Here is a 23,029-nt window from a genome sequence, read left to right on the forward strand (position 1 = left end):
TTTTTTTAAACATTCAGATCTTTACATCTTCTTTCTGGAAGTCAGCATTAGATTTTACAGGGCTAACAATAAACATGCTTTACAAAACCCCAAATTTGCTCTTCAACATAGAACAGTAATGTGAAAAGCCTGCTATTTTGCTGTCAGCAAAAATCAATGCCGAGTTTCAAAGGAACAAGCAGTACCCTTGTTGTTGTTAGGTGACGATCTAAGGCAAGCCAAGCTTTCTAGAGAGAGATACGAGCTTTTGTTGGACCGAATAACACAGCTGGTCTATAGACAAGCTTTTGGACTCACAAATCTCCAGAGCAGGAGAAGGTCAGACATGAACATGGTCTTGGGTAGACAAAAGCATGTCGTTTCCCCCAGTTACATCGTTTAGTCTAACTAACGCTGTTACCTCCCCCTCATCAACCTGCCCGAGGACCGCCGAGGTGGGAGCGCTGCCCCGCGGGTCGCTTCGCCCGGGAATGGAGGGCGCCGCGCTCTCGCCCCGCCACCCCACCGCGGCCCGGCCGGTCCCACACCGCTGCCGGCGCGCCCCCATCGCCCGGTCCCCCGGCCGATGCCCCCGCCGGCGGCCTGCCCCGGGAGGGGAGCAGCGCAGGGCGCTCCCCCCGCCTCCCTCTGCCGCCGGAGACGCCGCTGTGGTGAATGGATGGTGCATAATCCCACGGCGCCGGTTTCCAGCGCCCTTCCCTCCCGGGAAGGCAGCGGGGAGCCCAGCCCGGCTTTCACACACCGCCGCATCGCCCCGCCGCCCCTTCCCGTGTCGGCGCTCACACTCCTCCCCCGCCCGCAGCGCCCGCGGGCGTCGTCGCCTCCCGGAGGCCGACCTGCTGCCGGCTGCGACAGGGGCTCCAAGCCCCTTCGCCCCGCTGCCCCCCTCCCCTTCCCCTCTCCCGCCCGCCCCCGGGCCCTCCTCCCTTCACTGATTCGGCGCCGGAGCCCCGGGTGCCCGCGCCCCCCTCCCCAGCCCCGGCCCCCGCCGCCGCCGCGGCTCCCGAGCTGTCAGTGCGCAGGCAGCGCCGCGGCCCCGCGCACAGCCCCGCGCCGCCAACGGCCGCCAACCGCCGCCAACGGCCGCCAACCGCCGCCAACCGCCGCCGCGGAGCCGCCACCGCGGGGCGGCAGCAGGTACCGTGCCGCGGGAGCCGTGGCTGGCGGGGCCGGGCTGCACCTGAAAGGCCGGGGGTTAAGACTGGGATTCCCCCACCGGACAGGAGCGATGGGAGGGGGGCCGAGGGCGGGCCTGTCCCTGGCGGCGCCTGTGCGGAGGCCGTCGGTGCGGAGCGGTGCCCGGGCGGCGGCAGAGGGGCCGTCGGGGCTCTCACGGCGGCGGCCGCGGTTCTTGCGAAGGCGGGCGTTCAGGACACGCTGCGGTGTCCGAGCCCGTGGCCCTCGGGGGCGGCGGACAGGGCGCGGACGGCCGCCCGGGCGGGCTGCGCTCCCTCTCTGTTCCCACTGAGAGGCTGGACAATAGCGGGAAATGCCTGAGTTACCCTCCCTCACCCCTTTTATTTCCAATATTAAATGGCTAGAATTTATGTGGGAAAGAGTATGAAATTTTCGCCCCACTTAGCATGGAGCCGAGGTTGGAGAACCTCGCAGGGGCCGGCCATGGGGAAGGGCATCCAGGAAAATTCCCACAGGGGCAGTTTCTCAGGTGGGAAATAGCATTAATCTTGCATGGATCTCTACTTTAGTTTCCTGGGGGAACTGAGTCCCAAGGGTTTTCCCAAGAGTAGCATGTGTGACTGCTTCTGTAATGTACAATTTTCTGTCAGATAATCTAGTTTAATCCTTCTCTGTGTACTTGGCAATCCCACAGTCATCTTCTCGACCCACTCCCCAAAAGCTCCCAGGGAAGTGGGTCAGCATCTCTAGATGATATTTCTTATCAGACACTCGGTGAGTTTCTGCACTGCTGACTGACTAGAAGGCAGCAGTGTGACCCTTCAGTTTATGCACATACTGAATGAGCCATGCTTCAATTATTCATTCTGATGCTATTGCAACCTTCTGCAGTTTCTCTTCTCCAGGGACATGATGTGTAACAAGACTTTGAAATACGTTGCCAATGAGGCTGCAATGCTATCTAGGCATATGGCAGCTGTTTACTTGTCTAGCCATTCTTAAGGGTTAATTTATAGCAGTAAAAGGTATGTCAAGGAAGAATGAGGATTCCCAGTAGGGCAGCATTACCCTCTACGTTCCTTCTCTTCCCCTCTAAAAAGCCATAATTCAGAGTACTGAATGGTTAGTAGACTAGGCTTTGCAAATGAGTTTCATATTTTCTGTCTGGAAGAAGTAATGCCTTCAAAGTACATTTGGTCTCCGTAATGGAGAACCTATGGCTTCAACATGGAATTGATTTAAATCTGATAATTTCTCAGTGTGGCAGACATTTGCTGTTTTGTAGATGAAGAAACAAATGCAGAAATTAAATACATTGGAACCAGAGATTTGGCGGCAAAACTTGGAATCCCATTTGTTGTTATTTATGTTTTACTAGTGTGATCATCTGTCCATTGTGCTGTGCTCTCCAGAGAGCGATCATTGATAAACTGAGAACCATTCATGTTTTCCAAATACAGGAGGCTGGGTGGACCCACAATGGCAGCAGCTATACTTACGGAAATACAGGATAACTATGCTGTGACCTGTAGTCAAGTAGATGTATGATAGCTTTTATATTCTCCATTTTAATAATAGACATATTTCTGAACAGCAGCAAGGCTGACTGTTGATCACCAGTTCTTGGAATACTCACTCTTGTATCAAATAATAATAAAGATGAACACAGGCACACAGAGAAATACTGTATGTCTAAGGTGTAAAGAGCCAAGATAGTTTGAACCTTCTGTGCATAGGACCCAGTAATATGAAGACCAAAAGAAAAAGAGGCCAGTGCTTGTGAAACGTGAACATGCAGTGAGCCTCCAAGTGATCACTGTCATTCCACCGAAATTTCCACATTCTTATGGTTAGTTAGAGGCAGAGAGGATTGAAATGAACTAATCCGATAGTGACGGTAGATTTCCAAGGTGGAGAGTACCTCTGAGAGTATAATATTCTCAACCGAGAAACGTCTCCCTCCAAGAGATATTCATCTCTACATTGACTCTAAGGCATGAGAATAGAGCAAAAAATAGGGCTTAAAATTGCTAGAGTCTTAAAAATGCTGAAGTCTAGGGCTTTGTTACCAGCATCTGAGGTCAGATGTTAGGATTTGGTGGGTTTTACTCCTGAACTCTTCCTTTCACCCATCCTTTTAAACGCTCAAAGTATGAAGTGTACATTCTACTCCAAGGTGCACAGTTAAGGAAAATGATGTTCCACTTGCCTTAGAATTACAGCTTACTGACTAGTTTGTAGGGGCGAGGATCTTTGTACTGTGTTGGAAGACACATTAAGGCTTGGCAATTTGATAGTTCGTCATACGATATTTGAAAGACTGACTCCGATTTTCACCCAGTAGATATTAAAAGCTTCAGCTCTTACTTCTTGATTGACACCCAGAAATTTAGTATAGATCCCATTGCCCAGCAGATCCAAGCTGAAGTAAAGTCAGGACTTCGTTTTTCCTTTCAGCTTTCCTTTACCTTTTCCTTTGCCCCCATCCCAGGAAAGGAAATTTGCCTGATGCTCAAAGGAGATACGCCAGTAATACACAACTGCTGTGCTGCTGGCTCTCTTGTCAATCTGTTGTCTCCCCCTGAGTGCTTTCTTGTCCCTGTAAAGCCTCTCTCTAGCTGCATACTTCCTCCAGACAGGTTAGAGAACAAAGGAGGAATTCCTGCTGCATCTAATCAAAGGTCTGAGGTTTCCAGCAGAGGTAACACAGCCAGAATCAGGAGATGATCACAGCGCAAGCAATAAGTGGCTACTCCAGAGGCTAATAATTGATTACTAGCGCCCCATTGGGAAACAATACAAATTCATAAAGTCCTATTTCTCCCTCTCTACCCTCCAGCTGGTTAATTCATCCCATGCATGTTTTCTGCTGTGCCAGAGCCTCAGCCACAGTGCCAGGAAACCTGTCCATATTGGGTTAAGGAATCTGGGGAGACTGTGGTAGCGGTTACTGGAATGAGAGCCAGAGCCAGGTGAGAGAGTCAAGCCACTGTTGTCAGGAGGAATACCAGATCATCTTTATTCCTTTGTACACAAAGGCTTACTATCTGTTATGTGTCTGCTTGTGACCACAGCTGGTGTTTGAGCTCTGAGGAAAGGAACCTGCAGTCCTTTGGTCAAGGGCAGATGCAAAGAAAATGTTTAGTACATTGAAATCAACTAGCTGCCTTGGTGCATCCCTTCCAGTGTGTGCTGCTGGTGTAACTACAGTGAATGTAGTAAAGTATGACATTTCTAATATACCCCTAAGTCTATGAAGAGAGCTGGTCACATCTTTCCCATTCATCATTTCAGTATGCCAGCAGGTTCTAACAGAATTTGCTTTTGTTCATTTTACATTTTAGAAGATATTTGTGGCATAAGAGTGAGAGATTTAATTTGGTTTTTTTAAGTAAAAGTTGAGATTCTTGACCGTGGTTGCACATTAATTTAAATATTTGCTTTGGTGAGGCACAGGGCATAGCAGGTGAAGGAGACTATAAACTGGGTAAACATGATTTTCTGAACGGGAAGATCTTCTTTAAATAATATCAGAAGATTCAGAGCTCATAATCTGTGTGCTTTTAGTCTGTGCTAGTCCTTCAGAGAGGCCACAAGCTGCTTAAAACTGATATGACAGCTGTGTCGGTGTGTCCTGGATCTGCTTTTGTTCAGTGTTTTCTTAGATGACCTGGATTGTAATATAAAGAGTGGATGTATCACATTTGCCAGGGACATAAAACTGTGAGACTTAAAATATACTGGAGGAAAAGATTAGAATTCAAAATTATTCCAACAAATTGGAAGAACTGCTAGGAAAAGAATTGGATGAAATTCGGTAGGGATAAATGCAAGGTACTACAATAAGGCAGGAATAATCAACTGCATAAGCACAAGAGAGAAGTAAATGACTAGGTTGCAACTCTGCAGAAAAGAATCCGAGTGTTATGATAGATCACAAGCTGAACATGAGTCAATGTCATGCTGTTGCAAATGAGGGCAAACATCTTGCTAGGATATATAAAAGACATATAGTCTGGAAGACATGTGAAGCAATCCTCCTGCTCTGTTCAGCATTGCTAACGCCTCAGCTTGGAGGCTGCGTGCAGTTTTGGTTATTACACTTTGAGACAGGTGTGATTCAATCAGAGAGAGTCCAGAGAAGGGCAGCAGGACTCATCACAGGTCAGAAAAACGTGACCTGCAAGATGATTTGAAATAACTGACATTATTTAGCCCAAAGACCAGAAAGCTGGCAGGGGAATATTACAGTCTTCAGATATAAAATAGAGAAGGGAATGATCTTTTCTTTGGGCTCATGGTGGATGGAGCAGAAAGCAAGAAGTAGCAGAAAGAGAGATTATTTTAGACTGAAGGAATAATTTTCTAGGACCTAGGATAATAAAAACTGTTGAATATTTTGTCTGGGGAGGTTGTGAAGACTCCATCATTTTAAGAACAAGTTAGACAGTTACCTATGAAGAATGAAATTAGGCTAGTATCTGTGAAGAATGAAATTAGGGTAGTGATCCCATCATGGGAAAGACTATATGACGTCTTAAGTTCTCTTCTAGACCATTCTTCTATCATTTTATGAAGGCAACATGCTCATTTCATGGAAGTGAAATAAAAGCTGTCTGCTTGCCCTGTTCTGATGTTTGTCTGATATCCAAGGGTAGCACAGCACCAAGAACACAGTGCAGCTCTTTCTGAAAAGAGCCTGAAAGAAAAGTAAGAGCTTACTAGAAGATGGTTAAAAGAGGTCTCTCTTTTTGGAGAAGACATAAGGAACGGGACATTCTGATTTCCCTGGAGCAGATGCTTGACTGAGTCTATGAATGCTGAAAACAACAATATGGAAGAAGAAAAATAAATGAGGATTAGCAGTTAGCAAAATGATCTGAACTGAAAATACAAACTCTTCTAGTATTTTACTCCTTGAATGAAAGACTGCAGTCCAAAAATGCTTTTTTAGAGATAAAATGAAATAAAATAATGGAATTCAGAATAGGAATTAAAAAAAGCATAGTTCTACAATTTATGGTTTTAGGCATTTCTCCAGGGAGAGAAAATCTAGGTCCTGTAGTATTCATGGTTTAACATATATTGTTTAATACAAATGGAACAGACAGTCCCCTGTGCATGGTGAAAAAATGCTGGATCTCTGTGAGGAGTCAGGTAGAAAGAAATAAGACAGCAATGATCATCTCATTTGGATGCTGCAGTGGAGAGCTGCACATAAGATTCTGAATAGAACATGTTTTGAGTCCAACCAAAGCATTTTTTAATCCTCTAAAGGGAGAAGGATTTTTCTCTCTCCCCAGGCTTTAGACCTTTCCACTCAGACAAAAAGAAAAGCTCTTAGAGAAGTTAAAGACATACTGGGAGGAGTGTAAGTGGTTTTTATAACAACCAGGCAATAAGGAATTTTTTCTATGAAAACAGGTATTCTCTGGGACTGAAAGGCTGCAAAGCAACAATTGGAAAGAATCTGTGTTGAATGAACAAGACAAGGAGAAAATGAAGAATTAGGCTGCGCTTTTTAGAAGTCTGTTTTCATGGAGCTGTTGCTCAGTGAACTGTAGCATATTAGCATTATAATCTGGTGTCGTTTAAACACTTACACTGGAATTATCCATAATAAATTGATGGAAATCCTCATATTTTGATTTACTCTGGGACATGTGAGCACAAACTGTGACACTGTATAAGCTCTGATTGCTTCCCCCTGTTCCCATCTTCCATTGCTTCTTGAACACTTTGGGAAAAATAATGATTTGCTTAGAAAGCTGGTCACTTGTTCCCCCAGATATTTCAAAGTAAATTCACATCCCTTCCACCCAAGGACTGACCAGTGCTTCACATTAGCTTGTATTGCTTTGCCTCAGTTTATTTCATTGCTCCTCCTCCCATCCTTCCCTTTGCTTTCTTTACTTCTCATATGAGTATATGAAACCCAGTCTTTATTTGGGAGACAGAAAGGGTATCCAAAAGAAGGCTTACTGTGACCCAATGCTAAAGGAGATTCAGCTTTGGAACAAGGTGGTTGTGGAAAGAGATAAAGCAAAGGATAGCTGATGTAAAAAAATCTCCTTTTTACTAGTAGTAGGAGGAAACAAAGTGGAGGGGTTGTTCTCTAGGGAACTTGGGAGGAAATCTGAGGCAGGCTGGGCAGAAAAAAACTGAACGTGCTGGAGGGGGTTTGGCAGACGGTAATCTATTGAAAGCTGATGATAATTGTCTTGAAAAGGAAAGGTGTTAGAAGTAGCTAGAAGGAAGGTAGGGGACTGAAACAATTTGAGTAGAGAGAGCACTGGCTTGAAATATGAACTGAATGTGAACATTTGGGTTTAGGGTGCATGGCTGAAATTTCTCAGTGTGGTTGTGAGGAAATTGTGTAGGCTATTGCAAATGGCACTTCTGTCAGTATGAGCTGCATATTTAATGCAATGTAACAATATCCAAGCCTGCTTTAAATAAAGCATCTGCATAACAGTGTTCAGAGCAGCCATATCCTTCATGTTAATTCTTTTTTTTTTCTTTTATATTATGTCCAGTTAGGGTCTAAAAGTGTAAAACCTGCCAGTGGGTTGCTGGAGTCGTTATTTCAGTATTTTAGCAAAATTCTTTTCCTATAAGCAAAAATCAGAGGCAGCAGCTTCAAGCTGTCAGAGGCAATTTTGCCTAGGAGGAAACTGGCTGGTCACGCAGATGAGCCTGGAATCTGTGAACACTTGACAGGCTCTGAGCGCTTTCTCACTGTGAATGAGGAACTGATGAGTGAACAGCAGTGTCCAGCAGCGCTTTTTGATGGTAATGCCAAAGCCTTTTACCAGCAGCTTCCCAGTGCAGATGGAGTTTTGCAGAAATAGCCACACAAGCATTTCTACTGCCATTATGAGGGGACTGGCGTTTTTTAAATACTGGAAACCATATAATGCCAGAGAGCAGATATGGGAAAACTTTGTAAAACTATGTATGTATTGAGGAGATTGTTCAGCAAATGCTTCTCTTTGTCCCTCCAGCCAGGGCAGTAGACTCTGCCTTGTGGGCAGCAGCACCTCTGTGTCAGATTGTCACAGAAAAATCCAAGTTCAAAAGCACAACTGTGAAAACTTGACTTGTACAGGATTTAAGGGAGGACCTTCGTAGCTCCCTGTTGAAGAAGATGACAAGCTGATGAAATCCGTGGACCAAAATATACTCAGAGTTTAAAAAGTGGAAGAAGGAAGAAACCGGGGTTTTCCTGAAGATATCAGCTGTCAATTCACAGCCTTGGGATGTCTGATTTGCATCCGCTATAGCCTTCTGAGAAATAGTTGTTAGTAAAATGGCTAAAAAATTGAAAGGGCCCAGGTTCCAGCTGTCTATAGGTATTCCTCAGAGAGGTCTCATTACAAGGGATTTGGCAGGAAAGACCACCGGAAATGGGGAACTGCACATTGCTGATTGTGAAGGGCCAGTATTAACAAACATTGCAATGACTAACTTAGCTAACTTACTTTGCTACTTTTAACTGTGTATCTGTAGACATAAAAGAAAGAATGCTACTGGGCCGAGAATTTGATAAACCTGATTCATGAAAAGCAACTGATACTGAAGAGCACTATGTGTATTGCAGAATTTCATTGTTAATCAAGAACTTCTGTACCAGCCAGGGGAAGTCTGGGTCTCAAGAGACTGTCTGGTGACAAAAATGGGGGTAGTCACATGCAATGATTATTCTTTAAATGATTGTTTCGTGATCTGTCTACCAATTCACTGGGTATGAAAGCAACAGGATTGTCATGTTGGACAACTGGAGAACAGGACCAGAAAAAAGACTAATTAGTGTATGTGGACTTTGACTGACATCTCCCTTTCCCCAAATAGAGTTTGTCAGAGCAGAATTTTCATTCTGGAATAATACTGGCCTCTGCTTTGGTGCTGAGCACATGACGCTTGTTTCTTCTCAGTTCTCCAGCTCCAGGCCTGTATCCTGTCTCAGCAGGAGGAGGAGCAGAAAAGAAGATGCCAGAGCAGAGATGGAAGATACACAGATCTTAATGCCTTTTATCACCTTTTTCACTAAACTAGAGCTCAGTGAATTTCCAAATTGAGATGTTGCAGCATGTTGGCAGTGAAGAGCAGCACTGCAGTGCAATTCACAGTGTTCTCTGAGCATCTTTGCAGTAATGAAACAGCAGGGCATGAAAAGAAATGAATGTGATTTTTTGGCTGAGTGTGGTGGCAGATGTTAAAAGACAGCATGCTTTCCTGCCTTACCTGTCAAGACAAGAAAAAAACTCCCAAGGAAAGCAGCATTCCAGTAGGCAAATGCCCCAGTACAGACAGAGTTTTTTCAGATGGATTTGCAAAGTCTACTGTCAGAAAATACCAGTCAATAGCATGTGACATTTTCTCTACATATGTTATAGTGCAGCCTTTGATGGGTAGAAAGACCAAAGCAATTATGTTTCCATTGATGAAACATAGTGTTACAAGTTGATCTATCAAGCAAAGGGAACTGAATCTCATCCTTTCTGAGTTTTCTGTTAACTGCAGGTAATCAAGAGGGGGACCAGAGTTACCCAACTGTGAACATCTTCAGTTGCATTGCTAAATCAACTCTTAGCAGTCAGTGAGCTCAGGCATGACTAGGAAACAAAAATGCTTTTTATTGTCGTTGCATCTAATCCCAGCTGGCACTCAGGTATCCATTAATTTCCTTAGGGAACGGCTACTGGACGCCACAGGCTCATCCTAACTTGTGATTTGATGATCAACCAGCAAGAACCAGCATATTCCCTCTAGCTTTTACCCAGGTGGGTGATGTGGCAGGTCTTAGAGCAATGACTGGAGGGCAGCATTCCAGTGAGTGGGGGAACGGGTTGGAAGCAACAACTGCAGGCACAGAGCTCCAGGAAAAATGAGAATTATGTGCCCACTCAAGTGAGAGAGAGAAAGAGAAGGTGTGGCTATGCAGCTAGAGAAGAAAATGGACAAGAAAAATCTAAAACTTGTTCCTTTTATTTATTAGGACCTTACATAGCAGTTAAATTAAAATCATATATTGGCTGATACAAAGTGCAGGAGCACAGACCCACAGAAAGGAAATTGAGGACATAAAACCATTACAGAGAGGACAATGAAAAACCTTGAGAGTACACCATAGATTCCAATATCTCTTATAATATCTCCAATATCTCATGTACAACAGTTTTCAACAGGAAGGTATAACACAAAAGTTGCGATTCCTGTAATGTATAGACAGTCAAAACGACTTTCCTATTTAGTGTACCTTCATGGGTGTCAGGTTCCACAGATTCCTATTAGTTCCTCAACAAATAAAGCTACTATTAACAGCTGTTTTCATTCTTAATGAGGGGACGAGAGGAGAACATGAAAGCAACGCTGCAAAATTTTTCCCGACTGATGGTGCTGTACCTGACAGGTCTGCTGGATGACTGGGCATGTGAATGAAAGTGACAGTATGGAACAGGAAGGAAAGTCAGTACAGCCTGTGTTTAACTGGAACACTTACTCTCATCCTGATGAAATTTCCTTTAATGTCTATAAATATTTGTTACAACTAAGGATTAAAAAAAAATTGACAAATAGGGCATTGTCGTGGTTTAACCCCAGTCACCAACCCAGCACCACGCAGCCGTTTCCCCCTCCCCCTCCCAGTGGGGTGGGGAGGAGGAAAGGAAAGAAAAAAAAGTAAAACTCGTGGGTTGAGATAAGAACAGTTTAATAACTAAAGTAAAATAAAATACTAACAATAGTAATGATGAAATATAATAATAATAGTAATGAAAAGGAATATAACAAAAAAAAGGAAGGGGGGGGAAGAAAAAAACCAGTGATGCACAATGCAATTGCTCACCACCCACTGACCAATGCCCAGTTAGTTCCCAAGCCGCGATCCGCGCCTCCCGGCCAACTACCCCCTGTCTATATACTGGGCATGACGTTCCATGGTATGGAATACCCCTTTGGCTAGTTCAGGTCAGCTGCCCCAGCTCTGCTCCCTCCCAGCTTCTTGCACACCTGCTTGCTGGCAGAGCATGGGAAACTGAAAAGTCCTTGGCTTAAGATAAGCACTACTTAAGCAACAACTAAAACCTCAGAGTGTTATCAACATCGTTCTCACACTAAATCCAAAACCCAGCACTGTACCAGCTACTAAAAAGAAAGTTAACTCTGTCCCAGCCAAAACCAGGACAGGCATCAACTCTGAGAACAGCATAGGAACCTCCTCTTCTGGTCTGCATGGCTGGAGGATGAAAATATTCTTTCAACTGCATTGAAGGGAACTGCTGCTTAGATACATAGAGGAAAGTGTGGTTTAGAAAAATCAAAAAATAACAACCTATAGTGTAGATACCTACCTGTAGTAAATACTGTAAATACCTACCTATAGTCTCTGAACTGTTGCTAGATTTACATTTGTTGACAGAAGGAGTGGGGATTATCCCGAGAGCTAAACTTTCCTTCACTGGAAGGAAGTGGGGTAGAAAAACTGAGCCATGGTCTGTAACAATAAAACAGAAAGAATAAAGGTGTTAGAATCTGAGTTGATTCCAGAGTACTGATTCTAGTGTCATGCTGCGCACCTAGTGTTTCCACTTTGTGACTCACAGTTCAGTTTACCCTATTGATTATAATGCAGAGATGGTTTTTTAAAAAATGTCCCTAAGGATATGAGCTACACCAGCACTTCAGGAAAACCTAAGAACAAGCTTGTGTTCAGTGGGGCTGTCTAAACAGCTTTTTCATTCTTTATTAACCCTTTACAGTTCCCATGCTTCATTAGTTCTTGGGAAAAATCTTTTTTCTGCCCAAACTCTTACTAAAAGAGAAAAATTACAGGAGTAGTCTGTGATGCTGAACCCATCTGCATCTTCCTTAGGTTCCCAGGTTTTGTCTCCAACCCAGAAACATCTGCTGCAAACACTTCTAAACTTTCTCCCTCATTACCTCTTAAGAGAGTCTGTCATGGTCTGTATAGCCATTACCTTCCTCTTCACATTCTCCTTTAGCACTGCTGTGGTACTAACTGGTTCTTGCTTGTTGATTCCAGTTGGTCAGATGATGAAATGGAACCGTCCTACTTGCTGACTCTTTCATTTTAGCACCTTTAATCCTGCAGGGTTTGGGTTTTTTTCCCCCAGACTTTATAATAGCATAGTAAAAGTAAGAAATCTTATGCTACATTTGCTTGTTGTTACCCATGTCCCCTATCCTATGTCTTCTAGACTGTAAGCATCTTTTAAAAGCTCTTCTACGCAGTCCAGCAATGTGCAGTTCAGCAGGCTACCAGCTTCTTTGCAGACTACCATAGTTTAAATATCTTAAGCCAGGTGAGAAGTTTAAAATCAAATCATCCCTGTAACTAAGTCTTGTTCATTTTTAAATAATAATTTCCCATTTGCCTTTGGAATAGCCTGAATTGCGCTGCTTGTGCTCAGCGTTCTTCCTCATAAGGTGTCTGTCACTCTAGTAGGTCTGTTGCTGGGGCAGTCTGTCTGGCAGCGTCCCTGTGCTTCATATGGTTTTACCTCCACAGCCAAAGCAAAAAAACCAGGACTTCTGTGAAAAAGTCCTCCCGCTACATGGCTTCCAGCCCAGCCACCTGGAACAGTGAAATTGCCCTCTACTCCATTCTCTGAGGTCTCTGTGCCTTTCTCTCTCTTTAGAGCTAGCTTTTGCACTGGCCAGTCTGCCTTTTGGGGCCTTCCTCTCTCTCTGTCTTAACTGAGATCTTTATGGTGTATGCTGCCAAAGTGTCAGTTACTTCCTTTTACCTATCAAAATACCTCCTGGTATTCCAGGCCAGACTGTGTCTGTTAATCCTTTATGCCAGTGTGATCTGCCTTCTGGTGCAGCAATCCGGTTCCTCCTGGAGAGAGGGGATGCTTCAACAAAGCCTTGTTCCACAGGCTCAGCATCTCTTGTGCACACCAGGAGACAGAAATGCACACAAAAACCAGGCTAAAAAAGGAAATTAGGTTTGGGGGTGGGAAAAGAGATGATTTAACTTTAGCATTACTGTAACTGTAACTGGATCTATGCAAAAATTCCTACTGTTGAAATGGTCTCAGTGTTTTATGTCTAAAGGTAGCAGTGTTAAATAAACACTGTACAGCAACAGACTTCTGGCTTTCTGAAGCTGTGGTTTCCAGTCTTCTCTGGCCTATGCTTTCACAGAGACCATTTATCACTGAACTCATTCCCAGCACTGGCTAGTTTTTTTCACTACTTACTGCTGGTGTGATTTCAATGACAGCTTATCAACAGTTTCTTTAACTGCATGTGCAGAACAACTTTATGGTATTCAACACATTTTATGAACTACAATTTAAACTGAAATGTTCTAACAATGTTTTCTGTTCTACCACTTCTGATCAGTGTTAGAGTATGTTTCTTTGCTTTACAGTTTTTAGTCTTGTTTGCTTGGGGAGTGTGTATGTGGTGGAGAGTAGGATTTGTGTAATTTATTCATTTAGAAAAGGACGTAAAAAAAAATTATATTACATTTTAAAGCATTAGTCTGTTAGAATAACTTCTTGCTCCCACCTAGGGTTTATTGAGCCATCTTCTCTACTAAAACACCACTTTTGTCTGTCTAAATGAACATATTTTTAAATATACATAGTAGCCAAAACAGAAGACACAGTGTGTCACCCTGGCACTTCAAATGTGCATAACAACTTTCCTTGAATGCTGTTACAGGAAGAAAAATCTTAATGTCAGAACTATCATGTTTCCATTTTGATCAGTGAATATACATCATCTTATATATCATCATTTTAGCTTAAACAGAATTGTTAGGGCTTTGGTTGAAATATAGCAGGTTTAATTAATATTCTGAAGTGCAGGCTAACATTAGAGGCTTATGCCAAAATACAGCCTCTCCATTTCCTTTTCCTGAGTATGGCTGGAGTTGAAGCACTTCAAAAGAATTTTTGTCTCTCCACAGATCTTTGAGTACACAGAAGCTGGTTTATTATCTTAAAGGACTCTCTTGACTCAAGAAAACATTTAAAATTAAGTACTTTCTATATTAATGCCATACAGTTCTGTCATTCAAAGTGTGGCTTATAGTTTCCAAAAAGCATCCTGAATGCTTCAGACAATGTTTTACCTCTCAGGATTGTTCCAGAGTTCAAAAAACCACATTCATCAAAAGCAGAGAAAGGCCAAAGCCGTAAGTGAATCCCTGATTTTGTCACACAGTACTCTTGATACAGATTTTGCTTTTGAGGATCTGCTACAATTAATTTCTCCTTGATGTTGGAAGAAGTGATGCATTTGCATCATTATCTGATGCTCTTAATCTGTATTGGATGAGTGGAACAGACAGTATGTGGTATCTGGGGAAAAAAAATCATGCTAACTATAGTCCAAGAAGGCTGTTCATTACACAGGCTTTCACTGATTCAAATAATTGAAACATTTGCAGCTGTCCTTAAATATTAGAGTGAGAGCTAGGAAGAACAAGGCTTTGCTCTTGCAGCTTACAGGATTTTAAGAACTTTTACTAACAGTTAATCCAACTGCACGGCTTCACTTTTGTTTCACATCTCATTCTTCAGTGATCTGGGTAAAACTCCCACTGAAATTAAAGGATTCTTGCCTAAGGTAGGACTAGGGAATCTAGCTCATTAATATTTTGGAATAAAAAGAAAACCTTTGTGAGTTTTACAAGAAGATCTGGCCTGCAAGTCTAGAAATGGGGTGACCTTTCTATTATTGAAAGTCCTTTTGTAAATCCATGGATTTCAGTAGAAGAGTAAAGCTAATTGTCTTTCCACTGGTGGATTGATTCTGTTCCAGGACAGAAAAATCACCTCCAGCAAGCACAAAGCTATTAAAGTTTCCTGGGTCATGCAAATGGTGAATTCTGTCTCTTTCTTCTCAAAAAAGATTTGCGACTCCTATTCTGCAATGTGAGCCACTACCATTTTAGCCCCTTCTTTTCAGGTCATTAATTTAATGTCAGTGCCTTTGAGAACTGTTTAGCTCCATCATGTGTTTTGTGCCTCCTATTCCAAAACTAATTTCTTGACTTCTTCCCTGTGGGCTGCTGTCCCTGTTGGTACTGCCTAATGTAACGGCAGTAGCATACCTTGTTTATCCCTTGGGTCTGCTTAGCTTCATTGCATACTTCTGCGGTGTTACCACAATAAGGAATGGTAGGGGAGGGGACAAAGGGCCCTCATTCATTTGTAAATGTAATAAGAATAACACAGCTGCTATGTATGACACATGCATGGCCCATGCTGAAGACCCACTTTTCACCTCTAGCCTGGGTCTTTCACCTCACTCTGCAGTTTTAAAACTTATGCCATAGCATGAACTTAAGGCTGATACCACAGTGTCCATGGTCAGCCTCACATCCCTAATACTATATCTTCCCTGCTGGAAGAAAGCTATCCCAGTAAAAGACTTGGCCACCAGAACCATTTGCTGGGAGAACAACAGAGCATTTTGGAAGCTTTATCTTTCAGACTTATTACACTAATACTCAAGTCCAAGAGTTGTCGTGAGTTGCCTCTGTTTATGGCAGCCTGGTAGCTAGCTGAGTCTTCCTAATGATTGGCAAATTATTCTTAGACTGGTTTAGTGTGAGAGGCAGTTATTAGATACTTTCTAAATTATTTTAAAAAGATAAAGAACCTAAATAGTCCTGAAAGTGGTGAGTGGGAGCTGTCAAGGAAACAACTTGCTAATGGAAACACAGCATAATTAACTGCCTTATTTAAATAACTTGCCAGTAAGTTATTGGGAAGAGCTGATAAATAAGGGACTGTAGCAGCAGAGAGTCTTTGCAACTGTAACTGAGTGATCCAACCTTTAATAAGTGACCTTATTACAGAGACATTAGCTTTGGGACAGCAGCAAGGGGAGTGGCCATTTGAAGGAACATAAGGTCAGATTCACTACAGAGTTTATTAAACTGTTTTGTCTTTTTGTGGTTTTTTGGCCAGCAGTGACATGCTTGCAGTATATTCCCTGACTCCTGGATATGCTGAGCAAGGTCTGGAGCACAGGCAGCACTTTAGAACCAGGCTGGTTAGCGCGGCTAAAAACACAAATGCCAAATCCTTTCCTGTTATTTCTTGTCTCAAGAGTGTGCAGCCATGTCACAGTCATCCTGGTTTCCCATGTGGCCACACCATGGTGATCACTGGAATAACAATGGATGAGTATGAATTAGAAGCATCTAATAGCCCTTTTAAGTTTGCCTTTAGGGCTTGGTTCTCTAAGCTGGAAGCTGAAATGAGCCTGCTGTGCTAGATGTAGCACTCTGCACTCTGCAAAAATAATACTGCAGAACTAGAGGCTGAGCTCACAGTGTAACAGTTTGGGATTTAGTTCTTGGTGGGATGTCAGGAACTATTAGTATTGTTTAAATGGCAGCAATGCCCAAATGCTGTACAGACATGGGAAGAGAGAGTCTTTGCCCTGAGGAGTTCACAAACGAAATGGCAAAGTGAGGAAAAATAAAGACAGCATGGAAGCAGATGCATGGCAATTAGCTATGGCTTAATAGTTCCATTGAAAATGCTTTCTTAAATTAATTTGCTGGATGAAAGATAATCTGTCAGACCTGCCATTAGCTGGTTAGTTCCATGTAAGTGTCATGGCTAGGGTTAGTAGCAAGTGAATTTTCAACTGTGAGAAGGCAGTAGCTATGGGAATCAGGTATAGAATAAGCAATCATGACTTAGGAGGTCTCTAGTCCGACCTCCTGCTGAAAGCAGGGCCAACACTGAATGCAGACCAGGTTGCTCACAGCTTAATCCAGTCTGGTCTTGAAAACTTCCAAGGGTGGAGATTTCACAATCTCTCTGGGCAAACTGTTCCATTCTTAATTGCCCTTAACATGAAATTATTTTGCTTATATCTGGTCTGAATGTTCCCCTTTGGATTTTATGACCATTGTCTCTTACTCTCCCACCATGCACATCAGTGAAGAACCTAGCTCTGTCATCTCAGTAAACTCTTCACAGGCACTGGAAGGCTACTACTAGATCCCCCCAAAGCTTTCTCTTCTCCAGGCTAAACAAGCCCAGTTCCCTCTGCCTCTCCTCATAGGGCAGGTGCTCCAGACCTCAGCCGTCTTGGCTGCCCTCTTCTGGAGTCACTCAAGTGCCAACTAAAGGGGAATAATCCCTGCCTGTTGTTACTGGCTACGTTCTGTTGATACACCCCAGTGTGCTCTTAGCCTTCATTACTTGCAGGGCACAGCACTAACTCAGGTATAAGTTATTGTTCTCCAGGACTCCTAGATCCTTTGCAGTAGCACTGCTACCCAGCCAGTTAGTCGCCAGCCTGTACCAACACATGGGGTTAGTCCATCCCAGGTACAGGAATTTGCATTCATCCTTGCTGAATTTCCTTTCAGTCCATTCCTCCAGCCTGTCTAGGTCCCTCTGAATAACAGCTGTGCCTCCAAGTGTATTGGCAAACCCTCTGTTTTGGTGTTATCTGCAACCCTGATGAGTGGGCATTTTGTCTCCTTCTCCAGATCATTGATAAAAAATATTAAAGAGGACATCTGAAATTAAATATTAAACATTGGCCCTTGAGCCTGACAAACCCAGCCAGTTTTTCACCCATCTAGTAGTCCACTTATCTAGATTGTAAAATCACAACTTGGATCCAGGAATGCTCTGGGAGACTGTAGCAAAAGCCTTGCTAAAAGGTAGGTGACATCCACTGGTCTCTTCTCACAAGAAGGCAATCAGTTTGATTAGACATGATCTGCCCTCAATTGATCAACACATGCTAAATGTCATATCCTTTGCCTAGAAATGTGTTCCAAGAAGAACACTCCATGATTTTCCCAGGGACCAAAGTGAGGGGCTAATTGGCCGACCAGCCTGTAATGTAGTTCCTTAGGTTGTCTCACTTGTCCTTTCTGAAGATGGGTGGAACATTTGCCTTTCTCCAGTCACCAGGGACCTCCTTTGACCTCCATGACCTTTCAAAGGTGATAGAGAGTGGCCTCAATATGACATCAGTCAGCTCTCTCAACACCCTTCGGTGCAGCCCATGGGGTCCCATGGACGTGTTCAGGAGAAGCAGGCTAAGTCAGGAAAAACATCCTGAATTCAGGCATGGAGGAAAATACTGAGATGTTTGCGAGAGAAGTGATCTAATGTAAAATTAGGACATGGATGGATATTTCTTTTTGTCTTTGCTAGTGTGTCACTTCCATGTAATTAAGTGAGAATCTAATTCATTCTTGGGTTCATATCTATTAGAGCTGCATTTCAGATTTCAGTTTTATTCTCAAGTGTGAAAGAGCAGGGACTGTAGGTCAAGCTGAATTCCTGTTGGTGAGTGATTCTAGGTATCACATCTTGCCAAAACAGGATCCCATCGCCACCTCACAGTCTATGTGGATTCCGTCTGCTTTACTTCTATTACTAGGCCATCCTAGTTGATTCAAATATTTACCCCTTTATCCTTTTTAATTCAGGATTTGTCTTCACCCCTCCCCCCAACGAGTAGCAAGTTTTGCTCCTGTTCTGTGAATTCATTGTTTGCAGGCTGGCAAGGCACCAGTTCTGGGGTGACAGATGGGGCAGACTGCAAACCAAGCAGTTGCCTCCCAGCCTGAATGATATTTTAATAAGCACAGAGAGGTGACAGAGAGAGAAGCTTCTCACTAGAATGACTGGCAGTTTTGTTTTCAGCCTGAAAGCACTAATAGATGATTTTTGGCCTCAGTCCAAAAAAAAAAATCACAGAAACTAGAAGCAGAAAATCCCATTAGCTCCTAGCTTATCCCTCTTTTTTAAGGGTCAAAGGAGTTTTTTCTCTCTGGTCTATTATCCAGATAGGGAGTTGTTTCCCTGTTTCTGGTATTTCAGTTCTCTCTCAGGGATTCTATACTTTGGGAGACTTGCCTTTTATTTATCTTTTGTTTTCCTTCTTTTTTTTCATTTCATTCATTTTCTCCATTGTCTTCCTTCCTTCCCTAAACATTCCCTCTTCTTCTAGTTTCTTTACACTCTTCACAGATTCATGGTGAAGTCTGTCTGAATAACGGGGTCTACCAATTTACTTGGCTTCCAGCTTCCACATCCTGTGAAACAGCTAGTGCAGTGCTAGGCAATGGCATCTGCATGGGAATCTCTAGAGCATATGTCCTCTTCTCCCTGCTCTTCAGCTGTATCTCAGTTGTATAATGTAGGGTCTGTGTAGGGCTTTGTTTCATCCTTGGTCTTATGAATAAAAGCACTACAAAAGGGAGCTCTGGCAAAGCCCCAGCAAGCTCTGAGACCCCTCTGCATTGTGAGCAACACAGTGTTTTGCAGACAAGCTGTAGGATAGCTAGGCTTTCAAAGGAGAAGATTCTTTTTCTTCCTACGAGTACAGGGAAAAAAGGTCCAGCTCTCGCTAGGAAAATATCAAAATGGTGCTGGGATCTGAACTGAGGTATGGTCCCGTACACTGATCAGAGAATGCACTGGAAACTTCTCAATATTTGGACATAGACCTTCATGTCTATTTAGCAAGATTCAGGTCTGGGTTTCAACTGGTGTATGAGCTGGAAATTAATGAGATTCCTGCTAAAATATGCTTCTTTTTCCTTTCAGATACAATGATGACACTGAAGGTTCAGATGCTGTTTGGCTTCCTTTGCTGCATGATTTTTCTGCCTACAGATGGCTTCCCAGCAGACACCAGTACTGAATTTCGCTCTGCTTTCTCTGTGGCCAGAACCAGCAGCATGGAAGGGAGCTCTGAGATGGTCATTACCTTTGACAAAGTGTACGTGAACATTGGCAATGACTTTGATCCCAAGACTGGATTGTTCCGCTGTCGGATCCCTGGAGCCTACTACTTCTCCTTCACTGTTGGGAAATACCCAAAGAAAAACTTGTCTGTCATGCTGATGAGAAACAAGAATGAGGTTCAGGTGATTGTGTATGATGAACATCACCGCAAGGAACGGAAGGTAGCCAGCCAGAGTGCCATGCTGCAGCTTGACTACGGTGACACAGTTTGGCTGCGTTTACATGGAGATCCCAAGTATGCTCTTTACAGCAATGTGGGCCCCTATACAACTTTCAATGGCTACCTAATCTATCCAGACACTTCTGCCTTCTTCCAGAATGCTCTTAGCTCTCAAGAGCTGAGGCCACACCATCACACTATTCAGCAACTTCCCGGAGAGCAGAATGAAGCTTCACAGCGACACATGTTATCTGATCAAGCAAACAGGGAACAAGACCCTCGCTCTGCATTTTCTGTTGCCCGCTCACAAAGTCTCCTGGGGACAGATGACAAGCAAACCCAGCATGAGCCAATCACATTTGACACAGAGTTTGTGAACATTGGAAAAGATTTCAATTCCTCCACTGGCATCTTCTCATGCCGTATACCTGGTGCATACTATTTCTCCTTCACCATTGGCAAAATGCCCTTTAAGACTATGTCAGTGAAACTTATGAAGAACCACAATGAGGTGCAGGCCATGATCTATGATGACAACCACTCCAAGAGGCGGGAGATGCAGAGCCAGAGTATCATGCTGCCTCTGCAATATGGGGACACCGTTTGGCTCTACAGCCATCAGCACGATGGCTATGGTGCCTACAGCAACCATGGCAAGTACATCACCTTCACGGGCTTCCTGATCTATTCAGAGGCTCAGCCAAAGCAGCTTCCAGGTGCCAGCTCACCCCAAGGGTCAAATAATTAAATGCAGATGTGAAAGGAGCATAAGAAAAGCCAAGGTGCCATGAACTTGGGCATAGCTCCTGTTCGAATATCATCCTCTACTTTGAGCATGCTATCATGTGTCCAGTGCTTCCCTTATGCTGCACGCTTGTGCCCTGTCTGCAGGGCCACTGCTGTGTCTGCCATTCATCCGTAGAAAGGTCTTTACAGGTTGTATGTGTGTGTCCCGTGTTGGTGTTTGATTTAAGCATAAAGCATGAGGTAGTTTTGGGGCAGGGGTGGGGCAGTGTAGTGAGATGCTGAGGATCAGAGAACCACTGCAGTAACTTTCCTGCAGATCCCCAGCATCCAGAAAGCAAAGGATGTGGTGACTTTCCTTGCATATCCGGGGAGGGAATGAATGTAATGAAAATGAATGTAATAAAAATACAAAAGATGTAAAATTTTCTCAGATTGGAATTTGTTGTTACTTGTGAGAGTCGTGTGCTTGTCACTGGCTGAGGTACCAGTTCAGGAGAGAAAGCAGCCTGGTGATCGCAGGAGCTGCAGTTACTGAGTGTTACTGAGCCAGTCTGTCTGGGTACACTTTTTTATCGTTTGTGTGTGTGAAGTGTTGGTACCTCTTATGATTTTATTGCAAGTTTCACAATATTTGGTGCTTTTCTTAATCTGACATTGATGAAGTCAAGAAGCTGTGTTTGAGAATCTCAGCTTCCATTTGAAGAAAATAATACATTTAGAAACAAACAAAAAAGTAGGCTTCTAGCCCTTGTAGTAAAGGATGAGGGCTCAAATCTACGAACAGACCATCCTCTGAAAGCTCGGAAGCAAGGTAAGTAAGAAGAATAAAAAATGTATTTTTAAATCTCTTAATATTTGGGTCAGGAGCAGGCTCATAATGTGTAAGTGTGAGTAGTACCATGGCATGCAATGGCAGTGTTGACTGCAGGCGCATTACATGCTCCAGAAATGAGCTCCTTGAATACAAGGGTATGGCTAACCTGCCATATGCTGTATCGGTAACCTAGTGCAAACGGGATCAAAGGTACCATTAAGCGATACTTTCAGCATCTGTGTTCCAGTGGTTTCCTACACACTGTGCTGGGCCGAGCCGCAGTGCTGCTGTAGAGAGAGTGGCGTGGCTGTAGAGGGCACTGGTGTGTTGCCACAGGGCAGTGGGGACTGACGGCGGGATCCCGAGGGGGGGTAGTAGGAAAGCAGGAGGCTGGAGGCTTCATCGCAGTGCGATTGGTGCTGTTTCAGTTGCGCTAAACCCTGGTTTGTGTCCCAAAATACATAAACTGCAAAAGTGCATCATCTTGAGCACGCATGAAACTTTGTGACATCACTTGAGTTTAATTTATAATCTGCTCAACAGATAGCAATGCTCTTAAACTGATCCTAACAAAATCCTGAATTCAAATCAGTGTATTTGCATCAGAGTCACCAAGCCAACCCCCTCAACCTTTATCCAGATATTCGTATAGCTCAGACTGTATATTCTCCAGCTAGACAATATTTTCATGCACTAGTGCCATCCCAGCTTGGCTTTTTGATGATATTCTCTGCTCGAACTGGACTTGTCTGCAGCCACTCCCTGCCTCCATCACTCCATACATATCCTAGACATTAAAGACTGGAGGCGTATTTGGGAAAAGGATGAAGGGTGGAGACTGGAGGCATGTAAAAAAACAGCATAAGAATAGAAGAACATTAGGTGGGACACTAGTTTACTAGAAGTTATACTTCAAATAAAATGCTAATCTGAATTCCTACATCCCCTGGGGGAAAAAAAGAAAAGAAAAAAAACCCAAAACCAAAAAACCCCAAGGAACAACCAACCTGCTTTATGAACTGTGTATATCTGTCTTCTCCTGTCGTAGCCCTGGCCTGACCTCTAAAATCATTCTCTGTGGCATCTCGCTTTCAGGCTTCTTACTCCTGCCTCACCATTTCTCCTCTCCATCTGTTGGGCAACAACAGCTTGGAAAAAGATTAATTAGGTCAAAAGCTAGCAGTTCCCACTTTGAATGTCACACGTGCTTCCTTTGTTGAGCATGGAAAATTAAGAGTGTATTGATAGAAAGGGAATTATGGATCCCATCATCAAAGCACGTGCAATGAACGTTCAAAATTAATGTACCTATAGTGGCAACGGGAAACCTAGTAGAAATGAAAACGAAAATAAAATCAAAACCCTCCCGAGTAGATAATTACATTTATTTAA

The 23,029-nt window shown here is 43.5% G+C and overlaps 1 protein-coding gene across 1 annotated transcript; it reads left to right on the forward strand.

The window, feature by feature from the left end:
- Positions 1 to 1,533: 1,533 nt before the first annotated feature.
- Positions 1,534 to 20,837, forward strand: C1QTNF4 (C1q and TNF related 4). The gene is made up of 2 exons (XM_050898282.1): positions 1,534 to 1,666; positions 19,716 to 20,837. The coding sequence occupies exons 1-2, from the start codon at positions 1,534 to 1,536 to the stop codon at positions 20,822 to 20,824; spliced, it is 1,242 nt and encodes a 413-aa protein (XP_050754239.1). The 3' UTR covers positions 20,825 to 20,837.
- The last annotated feature ends 2,192 nt before the right edge of the window (positions 20,838 to 23,029 follow it).

The sequence above is a fragment of the Gymnogyps californianus genome, chromosome 5 (assembly GCF_018139145.2).
Source record: "Gymnogyps californianus isolate 813 chromosome 5, ASM1813914v2, whole genome shotgun sequence".
In the NCBI taxonomy this organism is placed as follows: Eukaryota; Metazoa; Chordata; class Aves; order Accipitriformes; family Cathartidae; genus Gymnogyps; species Gymnogyps californianus.